Source organism: Triturus cristatus, chromosome 12 (assembly GCF_964204655.1).
Source record: "Triturus cristatus chromosome 12, aTriCri1.1, whole genome shotgun sequence".
Taxonomy (NCBI): Eukaryota; Metazoa; Chordata; class Amphibia; order Caudata; family Salamandridae; genus Triturus; species Triturus cristatus.
In genome coordinates, this window is record NC_140595.1 from 831,074,658 (window position 1) to 831,101,742 (window position 27,085).

General features: G+C 45.5%; 1 protein-coding gene across 2 annotated transcripts in view; it reads right to left on the reverse strand.

Annotated features, from left to right (window-relative positions):
• LRCH4 (leucine rich repeats and calponin homology domain containing 4) overlaps positions 1–26,316 on the reverse strand; it is a 553,531-nt gene extending 527,215 nt beyond the window's left edge. For both annotated transcript variants that reach the window (XM_085638321.1, XM_085638320.1), the window contains exon 1: positions 26,078–26,316. In XM_085638321.1, coding sequence (XP_085494447.1) covers positions 26,078–26,246 — 169 coding nt within the window. In that variant the 5' untranslated portion in view covers positions 26,247–26,316. The remainder of the gene's footprint in view (positions 1–26,077) is intronic.
• Between the last annotated feature and the right edge of the window lie 769 nt (positions 26,317–27,085).

The window sequence follows — 27,085 nt, forward strand, 5'->3', positions numbered from 1 at the left end:
AAAAAAAAAAAAAAAAAAATCGGTCACAATACCGAGTGCAAAATTTGCAAATACAATGGTTTTAAATTTCCTTTAAAAAGTACCAAGGGTTCGCCGCAAATTAAAAATCAAAAGATTCTGAATAAACACCAACGAGAGGTGCTGCCGCTAGTTCAACTCACTAAGCAAAGCTCAAGCCTGTACTAAGGTATTCTGTCTTCAAATCATTTGAGAAACATGCACCCTCAAGGAGTGCTAGAAAAAAAATTAAAGTAGTTCTTTGAATGTGAGAAGTGGAAGAATAGAAGTCCGAATCATGGTAAACAAGCATTGCTATACAGCAGGTCCAAACACAAGAAGAGGAAGTAAACCCACTGAATAAGAGCAAGCAAAGGAGACTGACAAGGAAGTGAACCAATGAAAAGCAACTGGGCAGGACAAAACCCGCTGTAAGCGTTGGTATTACTCGCAATAGGTCGTGACAACAACCAGCTAAAAGCGGCCTGTAGGCGAGACCTAAAAATGTGACAACAGTCGTAGGGGTGAAACCACGCAGAATTAGGACAGGAACTCTTCCAAGTCCCTCCTTTTCCTCCACGCCCATAACTCGATTGCTTCGCATCATAAACAGAATATGAATGAATGAATTAGCTAGGACAATGATGGGAAAGAAGAGCTTGTTAATTAGGACACCGATACAGCCACATTAGCAAGTTGATGTGGAGACATCATGTGCTAGTAATACGTGGCCTGTGCCTGCCCGCAGGAGGTCTGTGCTTCACCGAGAGCAGGCGATGCTAAAACTGCAAAAGCAACGCAAGGATTGTTGTAAACCTAGAGGGAAGTTCAGAGGAGCGCCCTCCAGATTCTGTACACCTCTGACGTCAGACACCTGCCCATCTTCAGCTAAGCCCAGCACAAGCTGAAGGCCCCACCACATACAAGATCTGAAGGGACAAGTCAACCCTCTGTAAGGTTGTATGACGGAACAACGCAGGGAAATGGTTTGGATGCCTTTACAACGTATTTAAACCCACATTTTTTTTTTTTTTTTTAGAAAGCATGCGCTTTTACAATGCATGCCATTAATATATATATATATATATATATATATATATATATATGAAACAGTCTCGTCTCATCAAGTTTCTCAACACCAACAAACGAGAGTGGACCCAAGATAAGTGCTGGTTTTCTTATTTTATTTCCTTAGTAAGTCGCCATGACGCGTTTCGACAGCTCCCTGCCTTGATCACATGACAGCATTACTTCGTGTGCTCAATCCATTTAAAGTGACAGTGTCCAATCTAATAATTCATAGACATAGAAGACATTATTTACGCGTAAATGCTCAAACAAATCATGTGGCTAACAATCATACAATATAAATATATAAATACAAATAAGACTGAGTTAGAAACACATTATTTACAAAAACACAATCGGAATTTAATAATTTGCATAAATGCTGGTTTCCTGAATTATGTATTGTGTAACATTTGCCAGTCCCATTATAATGTTAAATCGTTTATTGTTTTTTTCTCATAATAATTTGCTTGAATGCAATGAAGGGCTGGCATAGCGTAATATTAGTTGTCTAGAATGGACCACTTGTTAAAGTGCCTAAAATGTGAGAAAATTAATAAAATCTAAAAAAATCCCCATGTTACAAACAGCTATATTTTTCCTTAATTTTTCCGATTTTTTAAAAGTGCTCGTGCTTTATTTACTACAATATTGTCAAATTCCCCTTGCCTCATTATATGCTGATTATATATCATATGCATCTTTCATTTTTAGGAGGTAATAAAGGGAATTTGACGCACCAGTGTATAGACAGGGTTGCAAAAAAGAAGTTTATGGATGTATTTTAGAGTAATTGATTCCCACTATTGTACTTTAAAATTAATATAAATATGTATATAAATATTAAATACATAAAATGTTAATAAATACAATTCAATTACTAAAATTACTCCATAAAATCTTTCCAAATTTACAATATATATTAAAAAACAGCATAAAAGGACGAAAATACACAGAGGATAAAAGGTTCCCTGACTCAGCAAATGTTCAAACACAGATTCTGGGTGTAAAATATATGTATTCGTTTTTGGCATGCTCATTATAGATGATGTCGATGATGTCCTTCTCAATCTAAATAGGTGTGCAAATCCTCACTAGTATTAAGACCACCCGGCTGCTTTGTATCCATTTCTAAAATATATTTAGTTTCAAGGCGCCTCAGTTTATGTTCCCGATCACCTCCTCTCTTTAGTGGAGGGATGGCATCAATGACAAAATATTTCAAATGTTTAAGATTACTGCCATGGTGCAATTTAAAGTGCCTTGCTACCGGGTAACTTGGGTCATTGTTGACGATCGCCCTTGTGTGCTGCAGAATGCGTTTGTGGACAGATAACTTGGTGCTGCCTATATATGAAAGGTTACAGCTACATTGCAAGACATAGATTGCAAATTCCGTCCGACATGTCAAATGTTGTTTTATATCGGAGGCTTTGCTGCTGAACGCAGTATTATATGAGGTTTTATTTATGCCATACTGGCATGCTTTGCAGCTAGAGCATTTGAAGAAACCATTCCTAGCAACTAACCATCCTGTCTGCTGTTGTTCTTCAGGATTTTTCCGAACCAAAGCATTAGCCATAGAAAATGATTTTCTGTAAGTTATAGCCGGATGCTTAGGGAGCATTGCTCCAATTACTGGATCATCCCGGACTATAGGCCAATTTCTTCTAATGATGGTTCGCAGCTGTTGTTCCTGCCTGGAATAGGTTAGTATCAGTCTAGTTGGTTCCTGGTCCGTCTTCCCTTTGCTTCTGCTCGCTATCTGTGATTCGCTCTCTACCTTAAGTAAATCTTGTCTGGATCGTTTCCTGGATTTAACAATGGCATTGTCAATAGATACACTCCTGTACCCCCTTTCCAGGAATCGTTTTTTACTTTCTAACTGTTTCTCATGCAAGTCATGATCATCGCTACAAACCCTACGAATGCGCAGCATTTCCCCATATGGGATGCTTTGTATTAAATGCGGAGGGTGTGCGCTGGATGCATGCAACATAGTGTTCCCTGCCGTATCCTTACGATATAGGGAAGTTGTCATATTATTATTTACTATGTTAATTTGTACATCCAAAAAAGTTATATTTGTCTTGCTGACATTCGAGGTAAATTGCAAATTCACATCATTGCTGTTTAAAGATGCCACAAATTCATGTGCCTCATTTTCCGATCCACTCCAAATAACAAACAAATCATCAATAAATCTAAGCCACGAAACTACATTTTTCTTAAAAACAATTTCATGTTTCCTCATGAGGACCAGCTCTTCCCACCACCCCATAAATAAACAGGCATAGCTGGGGGAAAAGCTGGCCCCCATGGCCACACCCTGTATCTGTTGAAACATTTGATTCTTGAACATGAATAGGTTATTTTCCAAACAGAATGCCAGCATATCCAACAACATAGCATTGTGCCGTGCAAATTTGAGAGGCCTGTTTGCTAAAAAATATTCCACGGCTTTAAGACCATCTACATTTTTTATGCACGTGTATAAGGAGGAAACATCAAGAGCTATTAAGAGCCAACCATTATGCCATTTTATATCGGCTACTTTTCTAATAAAATCACTGGTGTCCTGTACAAATGACTTTAAATTTTTAACGTGATCCTGTAAAAAGTAGTCAATATACCGAGATACATTTTCCAAAAGTCCATCACAGGCCGATATTATGGGCCTCCCCGGTGGTTTGTTGATGTTCTTATGAATTTTTGGGATAAAATACAATGACGGCGTTATGGGATACTCCTTCTTCAAATACTTGTACTCCTCCATGCTCAATAAACCCATGCTTTTCCAAGCTAATAATTTAGAGAAAAGCAGATTCTGCACGGATTTATATTTCATTGGAGTGCTCCTTCGATAACAGTTAGTGTCATTTAACTGGGAATACGCTTCCTCCAAATATTGCTTTAATGGCCATAACACAATGTTCCCTCCTTTGTCAGAATTCCTAATAACGACCTGGCTCTCCTTCAGTTTCTCGATAAGTTGATTGTATTTTCTCTCATGATTTGTTATCTTTCTTTTGGCCTTGTTGACATTCAAATGCAGTTTTTTCACCTGTGCCACAACCTGCTCGTTAAAAACATCCACAGAATCTCTTGGCATAATAGGAGTGAATTTTGATTGTCTTTTGAAGGGTGTGTCTGGTTTGAACCCAGCACCCATTCCCGGAGATTGCCCCGTTTCATTGTTCATTTCCATACAATCTTCATCAAATTCATTCATGTTGCCATTGGCCTCCTGTGCCAATTCCTGTATTGTTCTTAATGTTTCAAGGTCAGCAACCATTAAATCAGACATACTATTATTATCATCATTGGGGATGGCCCCGATTCCTGTTCCGGATATTTGGGGGCGTAAAGCATGGAACTTTTTTAGCTTCAATTTACGAATGAATTTATAAATATCAGCTCGAGTCTGTGGATAATCAAAATTCGACTCAGGGCAAAATGAAAGCCCCAAAGAGAGCAGTTGTTCCTCTGCCCGTGTTAAATCTATCTGAGCCAGGTTGATTATAGTCATGGTTTGAGGTTGCCCTGGTGTTGTTTTGGTTGAATTTTTTGACTTTATTTCTTCCTCCATCCACCCCGACCTCGCCCCCGAGTTTGACGCCTGTTTGCGGCGTTCTCGGGCTGCTTTCCTCCGTTGCTTTCGGCTCTCAGTTCTTCGTTTTTTGCCGGTTGGTTGCGGGGGCGCAGCGTTTCCTTCCTGCTTCTCCTTAAATAATCCAGCTCCTCCCCCAATGTCGGTTTAATTGCACAATTAACTCTCCCCTCAGTATCTGATCCACTTTCTACTGCGGAACTCAAATCCGATGTTGAGGGAGCATCCACTACTCTTAAATTACTTGTAGAACTTGGCCCCTGCTTGTTTAATGTTGCTGACCTGTAGGCATCAAATTTACGTGCAAATGTAAAAATCTGGCCACTCGCATAATCATCCTTATCTCTACGAAATTTATAGGTCTTTCTTTGCTTGATTTTTTCCTCTTCCTTACTGAGTCGTGACACCATATCCTCGTGTAACTTCATCCTTTGCTGGGAATCACTCATAGCTTTTATTTCGGCGTCTATTTTTGTTTGGAGCTCACCACGATCGATATCCGCATATTTCACCAATATCTGAACCAATTTGCGCGATGACTCCAAATTCGTTTCCGCCCACTCGGCCATCATTCGGGGGTTTGGGGTGTCGTAACTCGGGGCAATCATTATTCTCAGCCCCCTGGGTATCCTCCCCACATCTAGATACCGCTGCAAAGATTTCGACTCCCACCATTTAGCCTGCTCCTGACGCATCAATTTCTCCAAAATGCGATATTTCTCCTTTAAACCCTGTTCTCCACTTGGTTCCTTATTAATTCCTTTGTCAATAAGCTGCGTTGTTACCGGAGAGTCTGAAAACATCTCCTCAGCGGCTGTTTCTCGATTCCGTAACGCTGCGGCAGACATTACTAAAGAAAACAATAATATTCAAATCAGTTCCGTTAGGACGCCTTACCGAACAATACAATGATCCTGGCGGTAGGCTCCTCGGATGCACACCTCCCCTCCTGCTGCTTTATCTGCTTTCCAATTATGCTCCGGTTTCACGAGTCGAACAGTGCGCTGCCGTCTCCTCGCTGAGCACCACTCCTCCGAGTACACCCAATTCGAAGAGCTCGATTTCACGCTTGTCACCTCGCTACCGGATAGAATTCTGCAACAGCAGTGGGCTCCGCGTTTCCGTTGCCGGTTCCTTTCGTGATCGCTTCCGGGACGCCGGTTTACTCGAAGCCTCGAGGTCCGCCGGATTCCACCAAGCAGTGACTTTACCAACCGCAGAGCCAACTTCACGGGGAGGGGGTCCACAACACCGGGAAAAGCCAAGCCGGTGAATATATGAAACAGTCTCGTCTCATCAAGTTTCTCAACACCAACAAACGAGAGTGGATCCAAGATAAGTGCTGGTTTTCTTATTTTATTTCCTTAGTAAGTCGCCATGACGCGTTTCGACAGCTCCCTGCCTTGATCACATGACAGCATTACTTCGTGTGCTCAATCCATTTAAAGTGACAGTGTCCAATCAAATAATTCATAGACATAGAAGACATTATTTACGCGTAAATGCTCAAACAAATCATGTGGCTAACAATCATACAATATAAATATATAAATACAAATGAGACTGAGTTAGCAACACATTATTTACAAAAACACAATCGGAATTTAATAATTTGCATAAATGCTGGTTTCCTGAATTATGTATTGTGTAACATTTGCCAGTCCCATTATAATGTTAAATCGTTTATTGTTTTTTTCTCATAATAATTTGCTTGAATGCAATGAAGGGCTGGCATAGCGTAATATTAGTTGTCTAGAATGGACCACTTGTTAAAGTGCCTAAAATGTGAGAAAATTAATAAAATCTAAAAAAATCCCCATGTTACAAACAGCTATATTTTTCCTTAATTTTTCCGATTTTTTAAAAGTGCTCGTGCTTTATTTACTACAATATTGTCAAATTCCCCTTGCCTCATTATATGCTGATTATATATCATATGCATCTTTCATTTTTAGGAGGTAATAAAGGGAATTTGACGCACCAGTGTATAGACAGGGTTGCAAAAAAGGAGTTTATGGATGTATTTTAGAGTAATTGATTCCCACTATTGTACTTTAAAATTAATATAAATATGTATATAAATATTAAATACATAAAATGTTAATAAATACAATTCAATTACTAAAATTACTCCATAAAATCTTTCCAAATTTACAATATATATTAAAAAACAGCATAAAAGGACGAAAATACACAGAGGATAAAAGGTTCCCTGATCCACCATCCCACTCCAATGAAGAAGGCGGCACGTACTCGAGGAAGTCAGGTATGGCTTTCTTTAATGTCTCGGGTCTCGCTCGACCCCCTGGCAAGAGATATATATATATATACACTTGAAGATGAAGGATCACAAGAAAACAACAGCCAGCCAGGGCAAAAATCTGGATCCCAAAGGATACAATGAGTCACAAAGAAATAAAATATCCAAGAAAGAAGTGACTCAAACAGATAGATTCACCAAAGAACAAAAATATATTTCCACTAAAACGTTTCAGCTTCCGCCTTCCTCAGATAGTACAAGATGGTTTGCTCTGTGGCTGCACAGATGACAGCTGAATTTTCAAAAAGCATCATGAGTGAAGATTCCATTTGGAATGTGGAATCAATGCAGTCCTGAGAGCTCTTGAGATATGCAGTAATCAGGTTGTGTTGTCAGTAATGTTCAGTCCATCTGGATGCAGTGATTTTAAACGGTACATCCAGAAGTTTTCCCTGGAGTCCAGTAGTTCTTCCTTTGAAACATGTTCCACGGTGAAAATCTTCAAATCTGATAGTGAATGATCCACAAGGTTAAAATGATTGGCTACAGGCTGGTCAATTTTCTTATTAATTTTTGCAGATTTGTGGTTCCTGAATCGTGTACGGAGGTCATTCACTGTTTGGCCTACATATTGCTTTTTACAGTTTTGCCGTTGGCACTGAATCACATAAATAATGCACGTTGAGCGACATGTAAGATGCTGCCTTATTGCATAGGTCCTTCTCGCAACAGAACTAGTTACAGATGATGTTTGTAAAAGATATTCACACGTGATGCACCTTTTAGAGTCACAGCAATGAACCCCTGCATTTGTTACAGCTTGCTTGAGTTCAGCTCTCACAATAAGAGATCGTAAATTTGGAGCTCTGCGGTAAGCAATGACTGGTGGTTTTGGAAAAAACCTTTTGCAATTTTTCACAAGTGGACAGTAAGGGAAATGTTTTTTGCATTATATTTCTGTAGTTAGGAGCTGATGGATGATAGTCAACTACAAATGGAGTTCTGTCACTTTTGTTTCTGCCGTTGGTATTCCAAATAAGTGCTTCTCTGGGTATCTGCAAAGACTTGTCAATTTGTTGCTGTATTTTTATGCAGAGGATAGCCTCGCCTTTTAAATAATGCAGCAATCTCCTGTAGATGGTCTTTACAGGTTTCCTCATTGCGGGAGATGCGTCTTATTCTGAGTGCTTGGCTGTAGATGATGCTCAGTTTAGTGCGGTGTGGGTGACATGAAGTCCAGTTTAGATACAAGTGAGCATCTGTCGGCTTGTGGTACAGATCCGTTGTGATTTTGTGTTCATGAATGGTGAGTAGCACATCCAGAAAAGGGAGATGAGGCTTCTGTTTAGTATTGCTGCTGGTAAATTTGATGCTAGGATGGATATTGTTGATATAAGCTGTAAATTGTTCCAATGTTCTACTTCCTGAATTCCATATTATAAATATGTCATCAATGTATCGTAGCCATACCAGTGGTTTGATGCTAGAAGTAGCAAGTATACAGTTCTCTAGTTTGCCCATGAAGATATTTGCATAGGATGGAGCCATCCGAGTACCCATGGAAGTCCCTTGTATCTGCAGATAGTGTTTACCATTGAATGTAAAATTGTTGGATTTAAGGATAACTCTTGCAAAGTTTGTAAGCACATTTGTTTATGGCTTTTTCACAGTTCTTTTATTAAGAGCTTCAGATAATGCCATAAGCCCATCCTCGTGTGGCATATTGGTGTATAATGACATCACATCAAATGTAGCCAGAAGAGCATCATCATCAAATGTGTAGGTTTGGTTTAATTTTTCAATAATCTGAAGGAAGTGACTGGTATCTTTAACAAATGATGGAAGTTCCTGTACAATGGGCTGATAAACTTATGAACTTACCAAGTGGTTGCTTGATCGGGTTTTCCAGAGCGGACCTGGCACATGAACTTTCGAGTGCCGTTGGAGTTGCGAGTGCCCAGTATTGCGGTATGTGATATTCTCAGACACAGAAGTGCCGGATTTCCATGGAAACCCACTTGGGGAATGAAATTTGTGGCATGAAAACCCGATCAAGCAACCACTTGGTAAATATACAGACTACCAGTCCCATCATACATTACGAAGTCCTAAAGGGGCGGGACAATTTGGTATAAAGTCTTCACAGCTGCCGGGGCTTTTGTGTTTGACCATTGAGAAAGGGCAGGAGCCCGAAATGGGGAAGTCAACATGCTGTGTTTGTGACCGCAATAAATGAGGAAGTAACTCGCAATTGTGCTGGCGTTCTTGAAATAGGGCAACCTTGTGTTTTTGGATATGGATATATATATATATATATATATATATATATATATATATATATATATATATATATATATATATATATATATATATATATATATATATATATATATATATATATATATATATATATATATATATATATATATATATATATATATATATATATCAAGTCACGTGGGGTGTTCTGGAAAAACGAGCAGCACTCGAGACACGGACCTCTTGTTCCCCAGCAAGGCATTTAATGGTATTGGCAGAACAGCAAACCAGTTCATTCAAAGGCAGCTGACCGCCACCTGACGCGTTTCAAGTCAATCTCTTCCTCAGAGGCGGTTCCGGTCAGAAGGCACAAGGCGGGCTGCAAACTCCTAATTAGCAATATCGTATGTCCTGATTGGACGGCTCTTAATGAGGCAATACGTGGCATTATGGGAGTTGCAGTCCCAACATTCCTTGTCACTTGAAATATCTGCCAAATCTCAAGCTCTGGATGAGCCCCAGCCAGCATATCTGCCATTGATCCATAGTCCGTGCTCCACAAGCAACCCCCGCTGTAACGAAGATCTGTGGCCCCCTTCACCTGGGGTGGTGCCAGCTCAGCGGCAGAACAACCGCTCATACATCAAGTCACGGAACCGCCTCTGAGGAAGAGATTGACTTGAAACGCGTCAGGTGGCGGTCAGCTGCCTTTGAATGAACTGGTTTGCTGTTCTGCCAATACCATTAAATGCCTTGCTGGGGAACAAGAGGTCCGTGTCTCGAGTGCTGCTCGTTTTTCCAGAACACCCCACGTGACTTGATGTATGAGCGGTTGTTCTGCCGCTGAGCTGGCACCACCCCAGGTGAAGGGGGCCACAGATCTTCGTTACAGCGGGGGTTGCTTGTGGAGCACGGACTATGGATCAATGGCAGATATGCTGGCTGGGGCTCATCCAGAGCTTGAGATTTGGCAGATATTTCAAGTGACAAGGAATGTTGGGACTGCAACTCCCATAATGCCACGTATTGCCTCATTAAGAGCCGTCCAATCAGGACATACGATATTGCTAATTAGGAGTTTGCAGCCCGCCTTGTGCCTTCTGACCGGAACCGCCTCTGAGGAAGAGATTGACTTGAAACGCGTCAGGTGGCGGTCAGCTGCCTTTGAATGAACTGGTTTGCTGTTCTGCCAATACCATTAAATGCCTTGCTGGGGAACAAGAGGTCCGTGTCTCGAGTGCTGCTCGTTTTTCCAGAACACCCCACGTGACTTGATGTATGAGCGGTTGTTCTGCCGCTGAGCTGGCACCACCCCAGGTGAAGGGGGCCACAGATCTTCGTTACAGCGGGGGTTGCTTGTGGAGCACGGACTATGGATCAATGGCAGATATGCTGGCTGGGGCTCATCCAGAGCTTGAGATTTGGCAGATATTTCAAGTGACAAGGAATGTTGGGACTGCAACTCCCATAATGCCACGTATTGCCTCATTAAGAGCCGTCCAATCAGGACATACGATATTGCTAATTAGGAGTTTGCAGCCCGCCTTGTGCCTTCTGACCGGAACCGCCTCTGAGGAAGAGATTGACTTGAAACGCGTCAGGTGGCGGTCAGCTGCCTTTGAATGAACTGGTTTGCTGTTCTGCCAATACCATTAAATGCCTTGCTGGGGAACAAGAGGTCCGTGTCTCGAGTGCTGCTCGTTTTTCCAGAACACCCCACGTGACTTGATGTATGAGCGGTTGTTCTGCCGCTGAGCTGGCACCACCCCAGGTGAAGGGGGCCACAGATCTTCGTTACAGCGGGGGTTGCTTGTGGAGCACGGACTATGGATCAATGGCAGATATGCTGGCTGGGGCTCATCCAGAGCTTGAGATTTGGCAGATATTTCAAGTGACAAGGAATGTTGGGACTGCAACTCCCATAATGCCACGTATTGCCTCATTAAGAGCCGTCCAATCAGGACATACGATATTGCTAATTAGGAGTTTGCAGCCCGCCTTGTGCCTTCTGACCGGAACCGCCTCTGAGGAAGAGATTGACTTGAAACGCGTCAGGTGGCGGTCAGCTGCCTTTGAATGAACTGGTTTGCTGTTCTGCCAATACCATTAAATGCCTTGCTGGGGAACAAGAGGTCCGTGTCTCGAGTGCTGCTCGTTTTTCCAGAACACCCCACGTGACTTGATATATATATATATATATATATATATATATACACACACACACATTAAAAAATGTGTGGGGGGGGGAGACCCCCCACAACACTAACTTACCTTAAATGCGTTGTAAAGGCATGCGTTGTAAAGGCATATATGTGCATGGGAAAGCTAAAACGCGGTAAAAATCTTGTTGTAAAGGCGGTTTCCCCTCTGTGGCTGTATGAGGGGAATATTTTGTAGGGTTTTTTTTTTTTACAACGCATTCCATTACCACGCACTGAATAATTTAAAGGCAGTTTCCCCTCTGTAACACCAGTGTTAGAGCCTCGACCGTGAGCCCTGTAAGAGGGCATCCACAGAAGAGGGACCGCGCCCTCACGTACCAGTTCCAGGCAGATATTGACCATGGTGGGAGAATGAGAAGTGACCCCCTCCCCCCCAGGCCGTGCCAACGAGTCAATACTTAATAATGCCATCTGGGCCTCTGACAGATGGGGCACCAGCCTCGGCTACGAAATGTGACCGCTGGAAAAGCAGAAGTGTTCAAAGCTGCTGCAGCCCACTTACTCACATCCTGTTTTGACAGCCGCCTTCACCATCAACTTCCTTCAAGTGATCAGCGAAGCAGACCGAGCCGAGCTGAGAAGAGGGCCTCGGGGAGGTAGAATCCAAGCGCCATGCAGCCACTCCAAGCGCTACAACGCCTCATCAGGGCCAGTAAGCGCCATATGAATACAATGGCGGGAGGCGCCCCTCTCACACACCCTGCACGGCCCGGCGTCACTCTAATCTACCTTTATTGAATGCCTGAGCGCGGAGATGCCTCATCAGGGCCAGTAAGCGCTATATGAATACAATGGCGGGAGGCGCCCCTCTCACACACACTGCACGGCGTCACTCTAATGTACCTTTATTGAATGCCTGAGCGCGGAGATGCCTCATCAGGGCCAGTAAGCGCTATATGAATACAATGGCTGGAGGCGCCCCTCTCACACACACTGCACGGCGTCACTCTAATCTACCTTTATTGAATGCCTGAGCGCGGAGATGCCTCATCAGGGCCAGTAAGCGCTATATGAATACAATGGCTGGAGGCGCCCCTCTCACACACACTGCACGGCGTCACTCTAATGTACCTTTATTGAATGCCTGAGCGCGGAGATGCCTCATCGGGGCCAGTAAGCGCTATATTAATACAATGGCTGGAGGCGCCACTCTCACACACCCTGCACGGCCCGGCGTCACTCTAATCTACCTTTATTGAATGCCTGAGCGCGGAGATGCCTCATCAGGGCCAGTAAGCGCTATATGAATACAATGGCTGGAGGCGCCCCTCTCACACACACTGCACGGCGTCACTCTAATCTACCTTTATTGAATGCCTGAGCGCGGAGATGCCTCATCAGGGCCAGTAAGCGCTATATGAATACAATGGCGGGAGGCGCCCCTCTCACACACCCTGCACGGCGTCACTCTAATGTACCTTTATTGAATGCCTGAGCGCGGAGATGCCTCATCAGGGCCAGTAAGCGCTATATGAATACAATGGCGGGAGGCGCCCCTCTCACACACCCTGCACGGCCCGGCGTCACTCTAATGTACCTTTATTGAATGCCTGAGCGCGGAGATGCCTCGGTATCACACCACGGCCGCTCCCATTATTATTCACATACATTTCATTTCTGTCATCACACATCCATCACGCACAGCCGAGCACGCCTTCGGGGCGCAGGGCTCCATGCCCTCCCCTGGCGGAGGGGGGTGCGGGCTCTAACGCTTTGTTTTTAGAACCAGCTCTAATGGGACGTGTTAGGAACACAAGCAGGGCTTACAACAAGCGCCGACATTGTGCGAGTCTGCTGAACCGCGGGAGCAAGTAAACTGTACGGGGGGGCGGGGGTTACCAGCCCCAAACTCTGAACACAATGGAGGAAGGGAGGCTTCAGAAGGAATGACGGAGCGGGGTCCAGAAACCCAACGCCAAGATAAATACAGGATTACACCATCCTCAAAGAAGGACTGAAGGATGAAACAAAGAGGAGGCAGTAAAGGGATCTAGAAAGCAAACTGAGTACAGGAGGAGAAAGGACAGGCTCCAGAAGGGAAGGACTGAAGGCTCAACCGAGGAGGTGCGGGGTCCAGAAACCCAACGCTAAGATAAATACAGGAATACATCATCCTCAAAGAAGGACTGAAGGATGAAACAAAGGAGGCAGTAAAGGGATCTAGAGAGCAAACTGAGTACAGGAGGAGAAAGGACAGGCTCCAGAAGGGAAGGACTGAAGGCTCAACCGAGGAGGTGCGGGGTCCAGAAACCCAACGCTAAGATAAATACAGGAATACATCATCCTCAAAGAAGGACTGAAGGATGAAACAAAGAGGAGGCAGTAAAGGGATCTAGAGAGCAAACTCTGAATACAGGAGGAGAAAGGACAGGCTCCAGAAGGGAAGGACTGAAGGCTCAACCGAGGAGGTGCGGGGTCCAGAAACCCAACGCTAAGATAAATACAGGAATACATCATCTTCAAAGAAGGACTGAAGGATGAAACAAAGAGGAGGCAGTAAAGGGATCTAGAAAGCAAACTGAGTACAGGAGGAGAAAGGACAGGCTCCAGAAAGGAAGCACTGAAGGCTCAACCGAGGAGGTGCGGAGGTCCAGAAACCCAACGCTAAGATAAATACAGGATTACACCATCCTCAAAGAAGGACTGAAGGATGAAACAAAGAGGAGGCAGTAAAGGGATCTAGAAAGCAAACTCTGAATACAGGAGGAGAAAGGACAGGCTCCAGAAGGGAAGGACTGAAGGCTCAACCGAGGAGGTGCGGGGTCCAGAAACCCAACGCTAAGATAAATACAGGATTACACCACCCTCAAAGAAGGACTGAAGGATGAAACAAAGAGGAGGCAGTAAAAGGATCTAGAGAGCAAACTGAGTACAGGAGGAGAAAGGACAGGCTCCAGAAGGGAAGAACTGAAGGCTGAACCGAGGAGGTGTGGGGGTCCAACGCTAAACAAATATAGGATTACACCATCCTCAAAGAAAGACTCAAGGATGAAACAAAGATCTAGAAAGCAAACTCCGAATACAGTGGAGGAAGGAAAGGGTCCAGAATGGAAGAACTGAAAGCTCAGTTGAGGGGAGGAGCAGGGTCCAGAAACCCAACTCTGAATACATAGAGGAATATATAATCCTTAAAGAGGTAAGGATCGAAGGATGAAACAGGTGGCAGTGACGGGATCTAGAAAGCCAACTCTGAATACAGAGAGGAAGGACAGGCTCCAGAAGGAAAGGACAGAGCGGGGTCTAGAAACCCAACTCAAATACACCATCCTTAAGAGGTAAGGACTGAACAGTGCAACAAAGAGCTGGCAGTGACGGGATCTAGAAACCGAACTCTGAATACAGAGGTAACAGGACAAGCTCCAGAAGGGAAGTACTGACGGCTGAGCCAAGGAACTCAACGGTCCAGAAACCCAATGCTCAATCAATATAGGAATACACCATCCTTAAAGAAGCAAGAACTGAAGGATGAAACAAAGATGTGGCAGTGACACCATCTTGAAAGCAAACTCTGAATACAGAGAAAGAAGGACAGGCTCCAGAAGGGAAAGACTGAAGGATGAACCAAGGGGAAGAGCGGGGTCAGGTAAACCCAACGCTTAATACAGGAATACACCATCCTTAAATAGATCAGAACTGAAGGATGAAACAAAGGGGAAGGGTGTGATCTGGTAAGCATATTATGGTTACAGAAGAAGACATCTGTCAGAAGGGCATTACTGAGCCTGAAACGGAGGGAAGGGGATGGTGGGATCTAGAAAGTAATCTTTACATACAGAGGAAGACATCCTCCAAAGGGCATATGGACTGAACCAAAGGGACGAGGATGGTGAGATCTAGAGAGAAAACTGTGAATACAGAGTAAGGCATCCTCCAGAGGGTCATGGACGTAACCGAAGAAACGGTGAGATCTTGAAAGCAATCTGTGAATACAGAGGAAGGCATCCTCCAGAGGGTCATGGACGGAACCGAAGGGACGGGGATGGTGAGATCTAGAAAGAAAACTGTGAATACAGAGGAAGACACCCTCCAGAGGGTCATGGACAGAACCGAAGGGACGGGGATGGTGGGATCTAGAAAGAAAACTGAATACAGAGGAAGACACCCTCCAGAGGGTCATGGACGTAACCGAAGGGACGGGGATGGTGAGATCTAGAAAGAAAACTGTGAATACAGAGGAAGACACCCTCCAGAGGGTCATGGACAGAACCGAAGGGACGGGGATGGTGGGATCTAGAAAGAAAACTGTGAATACAGAGGAAGACACCCTCCAGAGGGAGCAGAAACAGATGGCCCAACCTAAAGAACAGGGAGTGCAACAATCCAGAAACCAGCCTAAGAATATAGAGAATGACATCCTCCAGATGGGCAGGAGCTGAAAGCTCATCCAAAAGACTGGGGGGGGGGGGGGGGGGGGGTATCTAGGGTACAGAGGACATTCATTCGAAAAAGCATGAACCGAAGGCAAAACAGAAGGTGGGGGGTGAAGCAAAGCCAAGACATGTAACTTTGATTCAGAGTCCATTTTCCAGAAGGGGTACGATATGAAGGCTGCACCGAAGGGGTGGAAGGATCAGGATTTAGAAATCCATCCGACTATTGAGAAGGAATTCTCCGGAATGGCATGAAGCACAGGCTGAAACAAAGGGACGAGAGCGGCAAGAGCTAGAAAGCAATCTCAACATAGAAGAGGAATCTTTCAACAAGCATTTGCAATGCAATAGGTCTCGCATTACTGAAAGTTTGAGCTATTGGCGTTGCTAACAATAAATGGAACTATTAGAAACACCAATAGCTCAAACTTTCAGTAATGCGAGACCCATTACATTGCAAATGCTTCTGTGATTCTGGGCAAATCACTTAATCTCCACAGGCCTACCAAAAAAAAATGTGTCCTTGTGTAATGTAACTGTCCCTCATGTAAAGCACCCCAGTACCTTCGGGTCGAGTTCGCGCTATAAAAAACTACATTTGGACATGCAGTTGCAGAGATGCCAATGTTTCTTAGAAGTCCTCGTGAACATAAACACTGCAGAAGGTAAAAGAATTCCTCAGAACACATACAAAGCAGCTCAGACATATCATTTCATACATTATCACGGAGCTCACAAAAGTACCAACCACGATGAAAAACATTTAAATTCATGCTGAAAAGAAATTCTCCTATTTAATTACTAAGTCACTTACTTGTAGCATGTAGCTGCCGCCCTTTACACATACAGCTCAACATGGCTGCTGCCATCTCACGACACTCTGGCTGGAATTGATTTTGGGGAACAGGACGGGGAGATTAAATGAAGTTAAAGACCCCTCCCCCCCCCCCCCCCCCCCCCCGAAAGGAGCTCCGCTGATCGTTTGGCAAAGGAAAATAAATGCAGAGTCCGAGATGATGGTAAAAAAGGAGCCACCAGAGCAGTTATTTAATTAGCTGTAGCTGCCGCCCTGCCTGGAAACGCTTGCGGCTATTTAAATGTAGAGTCCAGGGTGAAAAGTGTTGTGGGGGCTGCCAGCTCAGGGGTGGTATGGCGCACTATAAAGTGAGTATGCTGCGTTTCAGTATTTGCACACGTTTTTTCCCTTCGTGCGTCATTCTCTCACTTGTAATTAAATTAATTGCAGTTTAAAGGGTAGCGTGTTACCAGCCACGTCTGCTTGCACGATTGATAGTGACTGTCAGCGAAGAACCCGGCTCCTCTTAATCCGCTCGTTTACTCTTAATCACAATTCTCTCCAGTTGCTTTTATGGGAGCTCAGTGGGCAAGATGAAGCATTAGTTGACAAACTCCTATAAAAGGGACATGTCCGCAAGGTCATTTGGGTAGCTAATCACGGAGCAAGTAAAGCTACATCCAATATGGCCTTCACGCCTGTTTGGCTATTTAGTAGTATGTGGTCTAGTTTGTCAATTTACTCCTCCGCCTTCTCTTTAGAGCTGCAGGTGTGAGTGAGTGAGGCAGTGGCTTACGCATGCGTGAACGCTGGCAAAGCAGTAGCTGAGGCGACAAGTGGCAACAAACACTGTACATACGAGCGCAGTGGCCAAAGTGGTAGTAGCCAAGGTGGCGGCTGGCAGCTCAAGGGGTGGTATGGCGCACTATAAAGTGAGTATGCTGCGTTTCAGTATTTGCACGCGTTTTTCTTCCTTTGTGCGTCATTCTCTCACTTGTAATTAAATGAATTACAGTTTAAAGGATAGCGTGTTACCAGCCACGGCTTTGTTTTGCTTGTAATTGACATGGAAGCTTTTATATTCAAAAAAAAAAACGCGGCGCTAGCCCTACACGTGCACATCCCTTCTCCTGCACGTTACTCGTTAAAATACGATCTAAAGTGACAGTACAACAAGACAAGCCCGGCGGAGCGTGGCGCGCGCTTGACGCGTACGTGGAGTAAAGGTACTGGCTCTCACATGCGGTGCAGGGTGTGAGAAAGGGCATGGTTATTAGGGATCTCAAAATGGTACAGTTTGCAGTCTTGTACAAGGCTTGTCCAGCCTTTCAAAAGCCAATAACCAGTATATGCCACAAAGAAGCCATTGTCTCAAACATTTAGTTCAAACAGTCGCTTCTCGCACTTGACTATCTCTAGCAATGTAGTTGCGCGCTGCCCAAGACATACTGTGCAGAGATGAAAAAAAGTGCTCCCTTCTGCAGCCCACCTGATCAGGAAAAAGGCCAAGAAATAAATACATACAAATACATACAATTCAATAAAAGTGGCACTAAGTACTGCCCACTTGCCAAACAAGACAGATTCTTCTTAAAACTTTATAGCAACCACGGGGCCCTGTCCTTCATCGCCCAGTCTTGGGGGAAAAATCTAATTTTAACAGCTTACTTTCAAAAAGTTGTATTTTACATAAAATTAGGCAGCCAATACCATGAAAAAAAGAAACTATCCGACTCCCCAGATTAGCCTCGCCCACCTGGAGTGAGCACAGAAGGGTTGGGCTGGAAGCCATCGCTGATGTGGACTCCAACATCTGGGCCATGCTGAAGCTCCATCACTGATGCCAGCAGGTGTTCCTTGTAGTTTATTAAGCCCTGATGTTATTTTATACAGTTGACAATTTGGTCCAATCCCCTTTATTTAATTCCTTCTTTTAGCTGTGCCCATGGCAGCTTTACAATCTTAGTTATTCTTTGCTAATTATAAAGTAATTGTATTAACGAATTAAAATAATTACAGTGAATAAAAAACAGCTCAGAGAACATAAAAACAAAGCATGCAGCGACTACAATAATGAATAACCAAGCCACAGTGCACGAACTAACATACTTTACAGTTTGTAAAATTCCTTTATCTTATTGAATCAAGCAACGGGACAAGTCTGGTCTAGTTACGTGTCTGCCCTTTTGAGACATTGGCAAAAACCTATCATCGAGGTTAGCAAAAGGCATTAGCTAGGTCTTTACCCAAACTGCTTGGAAACTGCTATTTGTTGCTTGAAAAACAATACGCGGTTGTCGATTTAATAGTTCTCCTCACTGCTTTATTTTCACACAGTACCTCCAGTTCTATTTTGTTTTCCAGTAAATGGCCGCTTACTCTTTTTGGGTCTAACTCCCAGGCAGTTTTTTTGTCCTTCTTTTCACCACTATCCCATTCCTTCCTGAAGTGGGGAACTTTGGCTCCTCCCTCTCACGATGACTAAGACCAGAGGGCACGTGCGGATGAAGATGCTGCCATTTTATCCCAGGGGTAGTAGCTACTGTCTGACCGCATTATACTTTTGAGCTAAAAGGTGGTAAACCACCACCAGGGACTTTAATGCTCTGCCGTACTTCGACAATGACCGCATTCTTCTTATGGCTCCACCTATCGGCGTCTGTTGCAAAGGTCTTGTGGTCCAGCCAGAAGTGACTCTCCGCTACAATCATCAATGCCAAGAAGGGAAGTGAAGAAATACAAAGAAGCATAAGAGATAGAATCAAATTCCATTGTTCGGAATCATTTTGGTGCAGGGCAAGCATGCCATCCCTCCTGCCAGATACCGAATTAATTCACCAATGATATAGGCCGAACGTGTTTTAAAATGAGCGATTGGCCACTCATGTCCCAAAACCATCAGTAGAACAAGCAGCAGTGAAAGCGATCACTATTGTGTAAAAAATAATAAAAATAAAAAATTAAAAAAAACAGGCTATTTTAGTGGTGCGCGCCCGCGCCACAGCGAAACATGTGGTTTCAATTATCGCGCCCGTGTCTCGGCACGATAATTGAAACCACATGGCCTTTGGTGCACGTAATAGACACCAATAGGCCATGGGCGGAGCAATGCGCCCGCCTTTGGCCAATTGCGTGCTGTCTTTAATAAAAAAAGACGCAAGCAAAGGCCAATAGCGGGGCACAAAAGGAAAAGCACACGCACGAGCGTGTGCGATTCCTGGCTCGATTTCAGAACCCCGTACAAGAGGTCTCTCACTGCGCGAGCAGTGCTGCAACATAGGCGCGAGACCTAAATTTCACAAGTTTGGTGGAGATGTGGCCATTCTGCTAAATGCAAACAATTATTACCAATAATGGGCAGGCCAAGAGGAAGCTTTCCTGGATCATTCATGAGAGAGTTGTCAAGGCAGAACTGATGCTCTCAACCACAAGAGGAGCTCTCTAACTTGGTTAGATTTATCACATCCTTCACATTTGCAAACTAACTTCACTGTGTCAGATCATATGTGTGAAGGGCCATGGGTTTGTTCTCTTATCAAGCCGACTCCTAATGCTGACGACACAACGGCTGGGCACTCCTTCAACACTACCCCAGTCTAGTCAGACAAAGCCTTCCAAGATTCAGCACACTAACATTTCGGATCGTACCTACATGGCAATTTCCTGAGCATCAGGTTTTTCTCCTGGCGCAGCACGAGTGAATACCTTGAGAGAACGGTCAACATGGTTGCGCCATCATTCTAGCAACTTCGTGTAAGCGAAGATACTCTTCAGATGAGTCTTGTTATATCATATTTCCAATTGATTTCTCCATTTCTTGCCCTGAAACCCTGGCTAAGGTAAGAACCCACAGCCATATTTAAGGAAGTCCCAAGCTCTGTATTTCACACAGGTGGGTTTTCACCCAGCTCGCGGAGCAGAGTTTGCCCTCAATACTTTTCAGAACAGCCTGACATCCTTGGTAATGAATGACTTCTCAGCGGGTGTTGACACTGAATAGCCAGTCCCGCCTCATTTCCAGACAATATACAGTGTGAGACTGAGCAGAACACATACGATTGTTTTCCAATACAGTTTGGTCTGTGGCCTCCTGTTCCATTGATATCTGCCTGTGGTTCTGTGAAGGGCAGAGTCCCCCAGAGATCCTTACTCCAGCCAACTGTTTCCAGCTCATACGCCATGCTTCATGTGTGCATGGCTCAAACTTCTGGATTTCAAGGTTATGTTTACAGTGATGACTCGCAGACCATCCTACCATCCAATGGAGACCCAGGAGTGGAACCAACAATCAATGACAATTAAGTTAGAGACAACACGCGAGGATCCCTGCCCCCCCCCCCCCACTACCAGGGCATTAGTCTATGGCCACCAGCTCTCAGACTATGGAAACACTCCCCATCTGCCTGACGCAAGGGCCTCTAATAGCCCTGAACATAGCTACATAGGTAATGAATGTATGGCTTCACTCGCTCCAGGTCAGTGGCCCATCACCTCTCCAGACCCTGGAAGCTCGTGCTATCATACGTTATCTATTATAGACGTGAGCATCACTCTTCGTGTGGGTCAGGGGGCTGGCTGGCACTGCACAGGCAGTACTCTGGTTTTCACTCCTGGCGCTGAGCACATCTGGGACTTTTTAAAGCTTCCAGAATCGGGAATGCTAAAGGGCTCTCTCTTACATTGCAGCTGCAATCTGGAACCGAGAGTCACTGATAAATGTCTCTTTTTCCAAAAAAAGGCATCAACCAAGCCTGCTTACCCCCACATTCTACTCCATAAGCCGTTAAAACAGCAGCACAAAGGGGGGAGGCCCTCTTGGGTGACAAAACCCAACAGAAAGCAGATTTTGGGGTTTGATACAGTGCTAATCCAGGGAGTCCTCGGCTCCTGTGCCCTCGCGGTTCTGGCACATCGAGGATCTGCACAAGGTAGGGAAAGGTAATGATGCGCCACAAATCAAACAAATGTCTAGTGGGAAAGCCGGGATGGCAACGAAGATTCCCCACTGCTCAGCTAAGCACAGGGCTCTAAAAGTGCACAGTGCAGTCCTCAGGGTGGAAGCCAAGAGGAAACCCACAAGTGTGGGTCACGCCCCTGCGGAAGGATGACATGCAGGCAAGATAAGTAGCTCAGCTGCGAAAATTAAAAGACTCTCTCGAGACCGGACGACCGAGCCAGGGGTCGAAATAAAGAACTGCAGAAGCGCCCATGCTAGCGCCGATGCTTCCACAGAGGGCCAATACCCGCGCCCTGGGGCAACTCTCCAACAAGGGGTTGTAGCTACAGTACCAAAGAAAGCGAAGACTCCACTGAGCGGAAGAACTATCGCCCGATACCCTTATTCAATGTGGATATCTGGTATCGGCCGAGATCCTGGCCCCCGGAATGTGGGGTGTGCGCCTGGAGGCGCATGAGTAGTGATGGTTGCATTTGAAATGCCCTCACTGGCTGCTGAACAGCTGCAGCCTAAGGCCAGTGAACAGGAAAGGAAGCACTGAAGTCTGTGGTTGTGTAATGTACACAGGAAGCCCCGGGGAGAAGGGGGCGGTGGCAGGAGTGGACAGGAGTAACCATTGGTCTAACAAAATCACACATTAAAAAAATATATCTGAAAACAGTAAGTGCCGTTCTATGCTAGATTCAGTAATCCAGGAAGTGCTTCATACACAAGGGGTCTAGTTGCAGCGCGCAACCTTTAACAAACACAACACTGAAGTAAGGAGCACTACAAAGAAGTTATCAGCACTGGGGGGGGGGGGGGGGGGGCGCAGGGCAGACAGGGGTGAGCAGGCCTAGGTCATGTCCGGGGGCACACAGGGGTGACCAGGCCTCGGTCATGGCCGGAGGGGGGGGGGGGGGCGCACAGGGCAGACAGGGGTGACCAGGCCAGGTAGGATTCTTGTAGAGCGTCTTCCAGGGATATCTGATTTGCAATGGTAAGGATTCCCTAACTTATACTAAAGGAAAGGGAGGGACTAGCTCTATCACCACTCCTCTGGGAAGGTCAGGGTAGGGGGTGGTTACACCCACTTCCCTTTGTCCAGTTTCACGCCAGAGCAGGGACAGGTAGCCCCTGAACCGGTTTCAGCTGGCATATGCACAGAGGAGCCTACTGCTCCCCCAGTGCAGGACTTCAAAGCAGTCTAGGAGTGCACCCACCCAGCCCCAATACACTAAATCCTTAGGGGTGATGCTGGCCGTATGTGGGCACACTTCCTAAACAGACTAATTTTCCCACCGGTCCTCCCGCCAAATGAGGAGCAGGACAGGGTGGTTGGCATCCTCCACTATTAGGAGATGCCTGGGTTGCATTTAAAAGGCGGCATCGCCTTTGAAGCTTCCAGCCCTGGTATGTCATTCCGGCCTGCGGGAGGTGTGAAGTACCTTCGCCCAGAGCAGGCTCTGTTCCTGGCCTCTGAGAGTGCGGGCTCTCACCCCATGAAGTAAGGAGGTAAGAAACATGTCGCTGGTGACAGGCTAGCTAAGACTAGTCACAGACCCCACCAGTGCTCGGTAGGTTTTCAGGGGACCCTCAAAGTGTCCCCTGTGCGCATTTATTAATAAATCAACCACTGGCATCAGAGAGGACTTATAAAGACGAGATGTTTGGTACTAAAGATCCCTGGGTACAGTGAAGCCACCATCATGATGATGGGGAACTCGTAATGACGAGTGTCCAGCCCATGTGCTCTCTATAACTTCCCTATGCACTTACATAACCCAAGAATTTGCCTCGGTGTCTGTCCTACTGTGGTTCTGCAAACCAGACTAAGTTCACTCTTCTGGAGCTTGACTCTCAAGGTAGCGAGGACAGCCAAAAGCTTCTAGGGGTAGAACTGGTAGGCGCAGGGCAGAGATGCATGCTAAGAAGCGAGGCTAGCGGACCACTCACAGCTCAAATGGGAACTGGTTACACACCCAGAAACCGCTTCAACCCCAGGAAAAAGTCTGCCCTTTAAGTACTCAACAGCCCACTCCCTTCCTTGCTCAAAAAGAACTTGGAGCTGGAACAGAGTGGGATGGTTTGACTCCCGCCTTCATATTCATTTTCCAAACAGGAGAAATTGAAGCACTGTTAAAAACGCAAGGACATGTTTGTTGTGCTTCTTTTTCAAATGTCTTTCAATGGCTGCAGTGCAGAGTCTTTATGCAAGGTGATGGCCCTGCAGCAGGTAATGACCAAGCTGGTACCAAGCAGGAGCTTGCCAAACATGAGCACGAAGTGTGAAGACTGTACCTGGCTATCAGCCATCCTGAAGGAGCACTCAGAGAAAGACTGAAGGGCAGGACCTGCCTAGTAAAGTCTGTCCCCTGACATAGTAGGAGGACCCAGCGCTATCTGCTACCATCATCAAAATGGCAGTATTCAGGAAGGACTGATCAGCAATCCCATGCTAGCTCCTCGTAGAATTTTTAAGGGTAACCATGTCTCCATCCTCCCATACTTCAATGCCTAGGGTTCCACCCTTCAGCTCCAGGAATCTAGGCAATACACGTCCAACCAATGGGGGAAGCTGTACCTTATCCTCCATCACGTTCCACGTAAAAGCAGAGGCAATCACAAAAGGCCCCCACTGGCCCCAGCAACCATACAGTCACAACAATGCGGAGTCTTGCTTCCATCAACACATCGCACACAAATGCTCACTGGATGTTGATGCAAGTGTCTGATATCAGCAGAACTTTACATGAGTGGGACAGAATGTACCCCACTCCATCTAAAGCAGGAGAAAGATCGGTTCAGTACTAGAATACATTAAAAGGATTACGTCATATGACATCACAGCAACTGCAGAAGTGTAGAGAACCTGAAAATCTGTGAGAAGCAATGAGTAAAATGTCATCACAAGGCCACGTGACATCTAAGTATCTGTAGAGGGGTAAAGAGCATGCGAACCTGTCAGAAGCAATGAAAACTATGAAGTCACAAGATCATGTGACACTGTCCAAGATGACATCACGCCATCTGTAGAGCCCATGGGAATATGTGACAAGTAACAAAACACTACGATGTAATGAAAGACCAACTGTCAAGGGCCCTGAAGCCTTCTCATCAACTAAATGGCACCCAGCACAAGTCAGTTGTTCATAGGGAACACAGGTCATAAACAAAAACAAATCACAGATCACACCTTCAGAGAGGACACGGATGCACACACAGTGCGCAGAGGCAAACCAGAGATAACTAAAGCACACGCAGCACATTGCGGACTCTGTTGGAGGGGTCAATTGATGTAGAAAGCCCTAAGATCTGAGCAGAGGAAGGGTTTAGATGCAGGACCAGCACTTCACGAATTATTAAATCTGACAAAAAATCAATTTTAGTAGATAAAACGTAGTCAATGCAGAGAAGGTAATCAGCAGTTATTACTGTAATCCGGTCGCTACACTAGCATAATTACTGGGTCTGTACTTTACAGGAATTGAGAATAACTACAGAATCTCAGACCAAAGCAACTTCTGCCGATATCTTGTATGCCAAGTGTAAAGGGTGAACCTGGTCAGCAGGCCGCAGAGCAGTGTATACTCAGAGCCACTGAAAAACAATCTGCACTGAAGAACCTTCCAGCAAGGGGGATCCATGCTCTTGTATTCACAGTAACACCAGCCCCCGCTTTGTACTAAGAGGAGGAACTCTTCATCTGTACAAGGATTCAATACTGTGCAGGGACACATCAGTCTATAGGCAGAGTAAATATTACTACAGCACGACACAGCTCCAGGAAACAACACTTTCAGAAAAAGGAAACACACTTTAGACATGTATGTCTATTTGTTTATAATCAACAGCCCTGAAGAAGTCCTGCATTAGGACGAAACGCGTTGACTGATCTGTTTGTGGAGTAAAAGCAATCAAGTGTGTAGAGGCAACAAGGACCATCCAGTGCTAAACAAATAATTGTTCAGTTTGACGGCAATGACACCTTTGTTGCAAAATTAATCAAAGCATGACATATTTTCTGACGATTTTGAAGCAAAAGTAATTATTACGACATCAATTTCCACTCAGTACAAAAAGTAACAAGAAAAATAAAAAGTAATGGATACACAAATAAATGATTAATCTAATTACTGTGGACAATCCGTTACAAACGTAATTAAACACTTACTTAAGTAACATTAATGTATTTACACTGAAAGCAATATTCCCAAACCTAAACTTAATTCGATACTCTGTGAAAAGTAATCAGTCCACAAAAAATAATAAGTACTCTGCAAGACAGACTAAAAAAAGTCATCAGTATGCTATAAACACAATCAGCATAATAATTCATAATATGCAACAGGGGCAAGCAATGCACTTTAAGAAATAGGAATCAGTTCTCTATAATCTCTATGGTGGTCACAAGAAGTGGTGATGTGCACAAAGCAGTGCAAAAGTAAGGAGTTTCAAAGTTAAATATAGTCTTATCTACACAGCCCAGTGGGCAGTATTCCCCCTGAAAGTTACAGTGAGTGTGTGAGACCATTGGACGATCATGTGACGTCACTCACCGGCGGCCGTGACGTCAGACAGGTCGTGATTGCGCACACTCTGAGGGAACTCCTTGAGTTTACGGCCGGACAGGCTGAGCGTCCCCGAGGCAGCGGCCTCCTCCAGGGCCTTGTCGGTGCTGCGGCTGCTGCCCGAGGCGGGGCCCGAAGGCTCGTCCCCTACGGCCATAGAGGGGGCTCGAGCTCCGCTCTCTCCGGGGCCTGCAGCTCTCACGAGCGCCAACGTTGAGTGATCAGGCTCAAGGGTCCGCGGGATGCGAAGCGCGAGCAGGGGCCGTGCCCACGGGAGGCTCCGCCCACCAGTCAAGAGTTACTGGCTGGTCACGAGAGGCGTGGTCGTTAGACTGCGCCCACCAGTCAGATTCCGCGGTAAGCGGAGCTCGCTCAGGGGGCGGGCCCACCGAACACCCCGCCTACCACTCGAGAGTTACCGAAGGACAACGAGCGAGAGGCGGAGCCAAGACACTCCGCCCCACAGTCAGGAATTTCTTGAGGCACGATCGGGAGGCGGGGCCAAAAGACTCCGCCCAATAATTAGGAGTTACTCAAGAGGTCCAAGAGCATGGGCCGAGCCACAATCTCCGACCACGAGTGGCAGGCGGGGTTTACTGGCGCTGTCTGCCTATCAGAGGAGAATAGGCGGGATACCTATGCCCCCCCTGCTTGTCGGAGCAGTGACAGGTGGAGTGACGGAATAGAGCATGGGTGTGAGGCTGAAGACTCCTCCTCCAATCAGGAGTCCCACAACGGTTTCTGGCAGCCGCCCCTTCCCATCATTCACATAAAAGAGGCGGGGACCGAAGTCCCGCCTACTTTTTGTGAATAAGTAGGTAACAAAAGCCACGCGGTGTAATGGGCGGAGCTATACGTTCTTTCTACTCCTGCCCTCGCACCTCGTTTCGTGATTGGGGCAGACCCAATCACGAAACGCAAAAGGGGTTGGGTCAGAAGGAGTAGGAGGCGGCTTCCAGCGGGCCGCCATATTTGAGCGGGAGATAGTGTATTTAC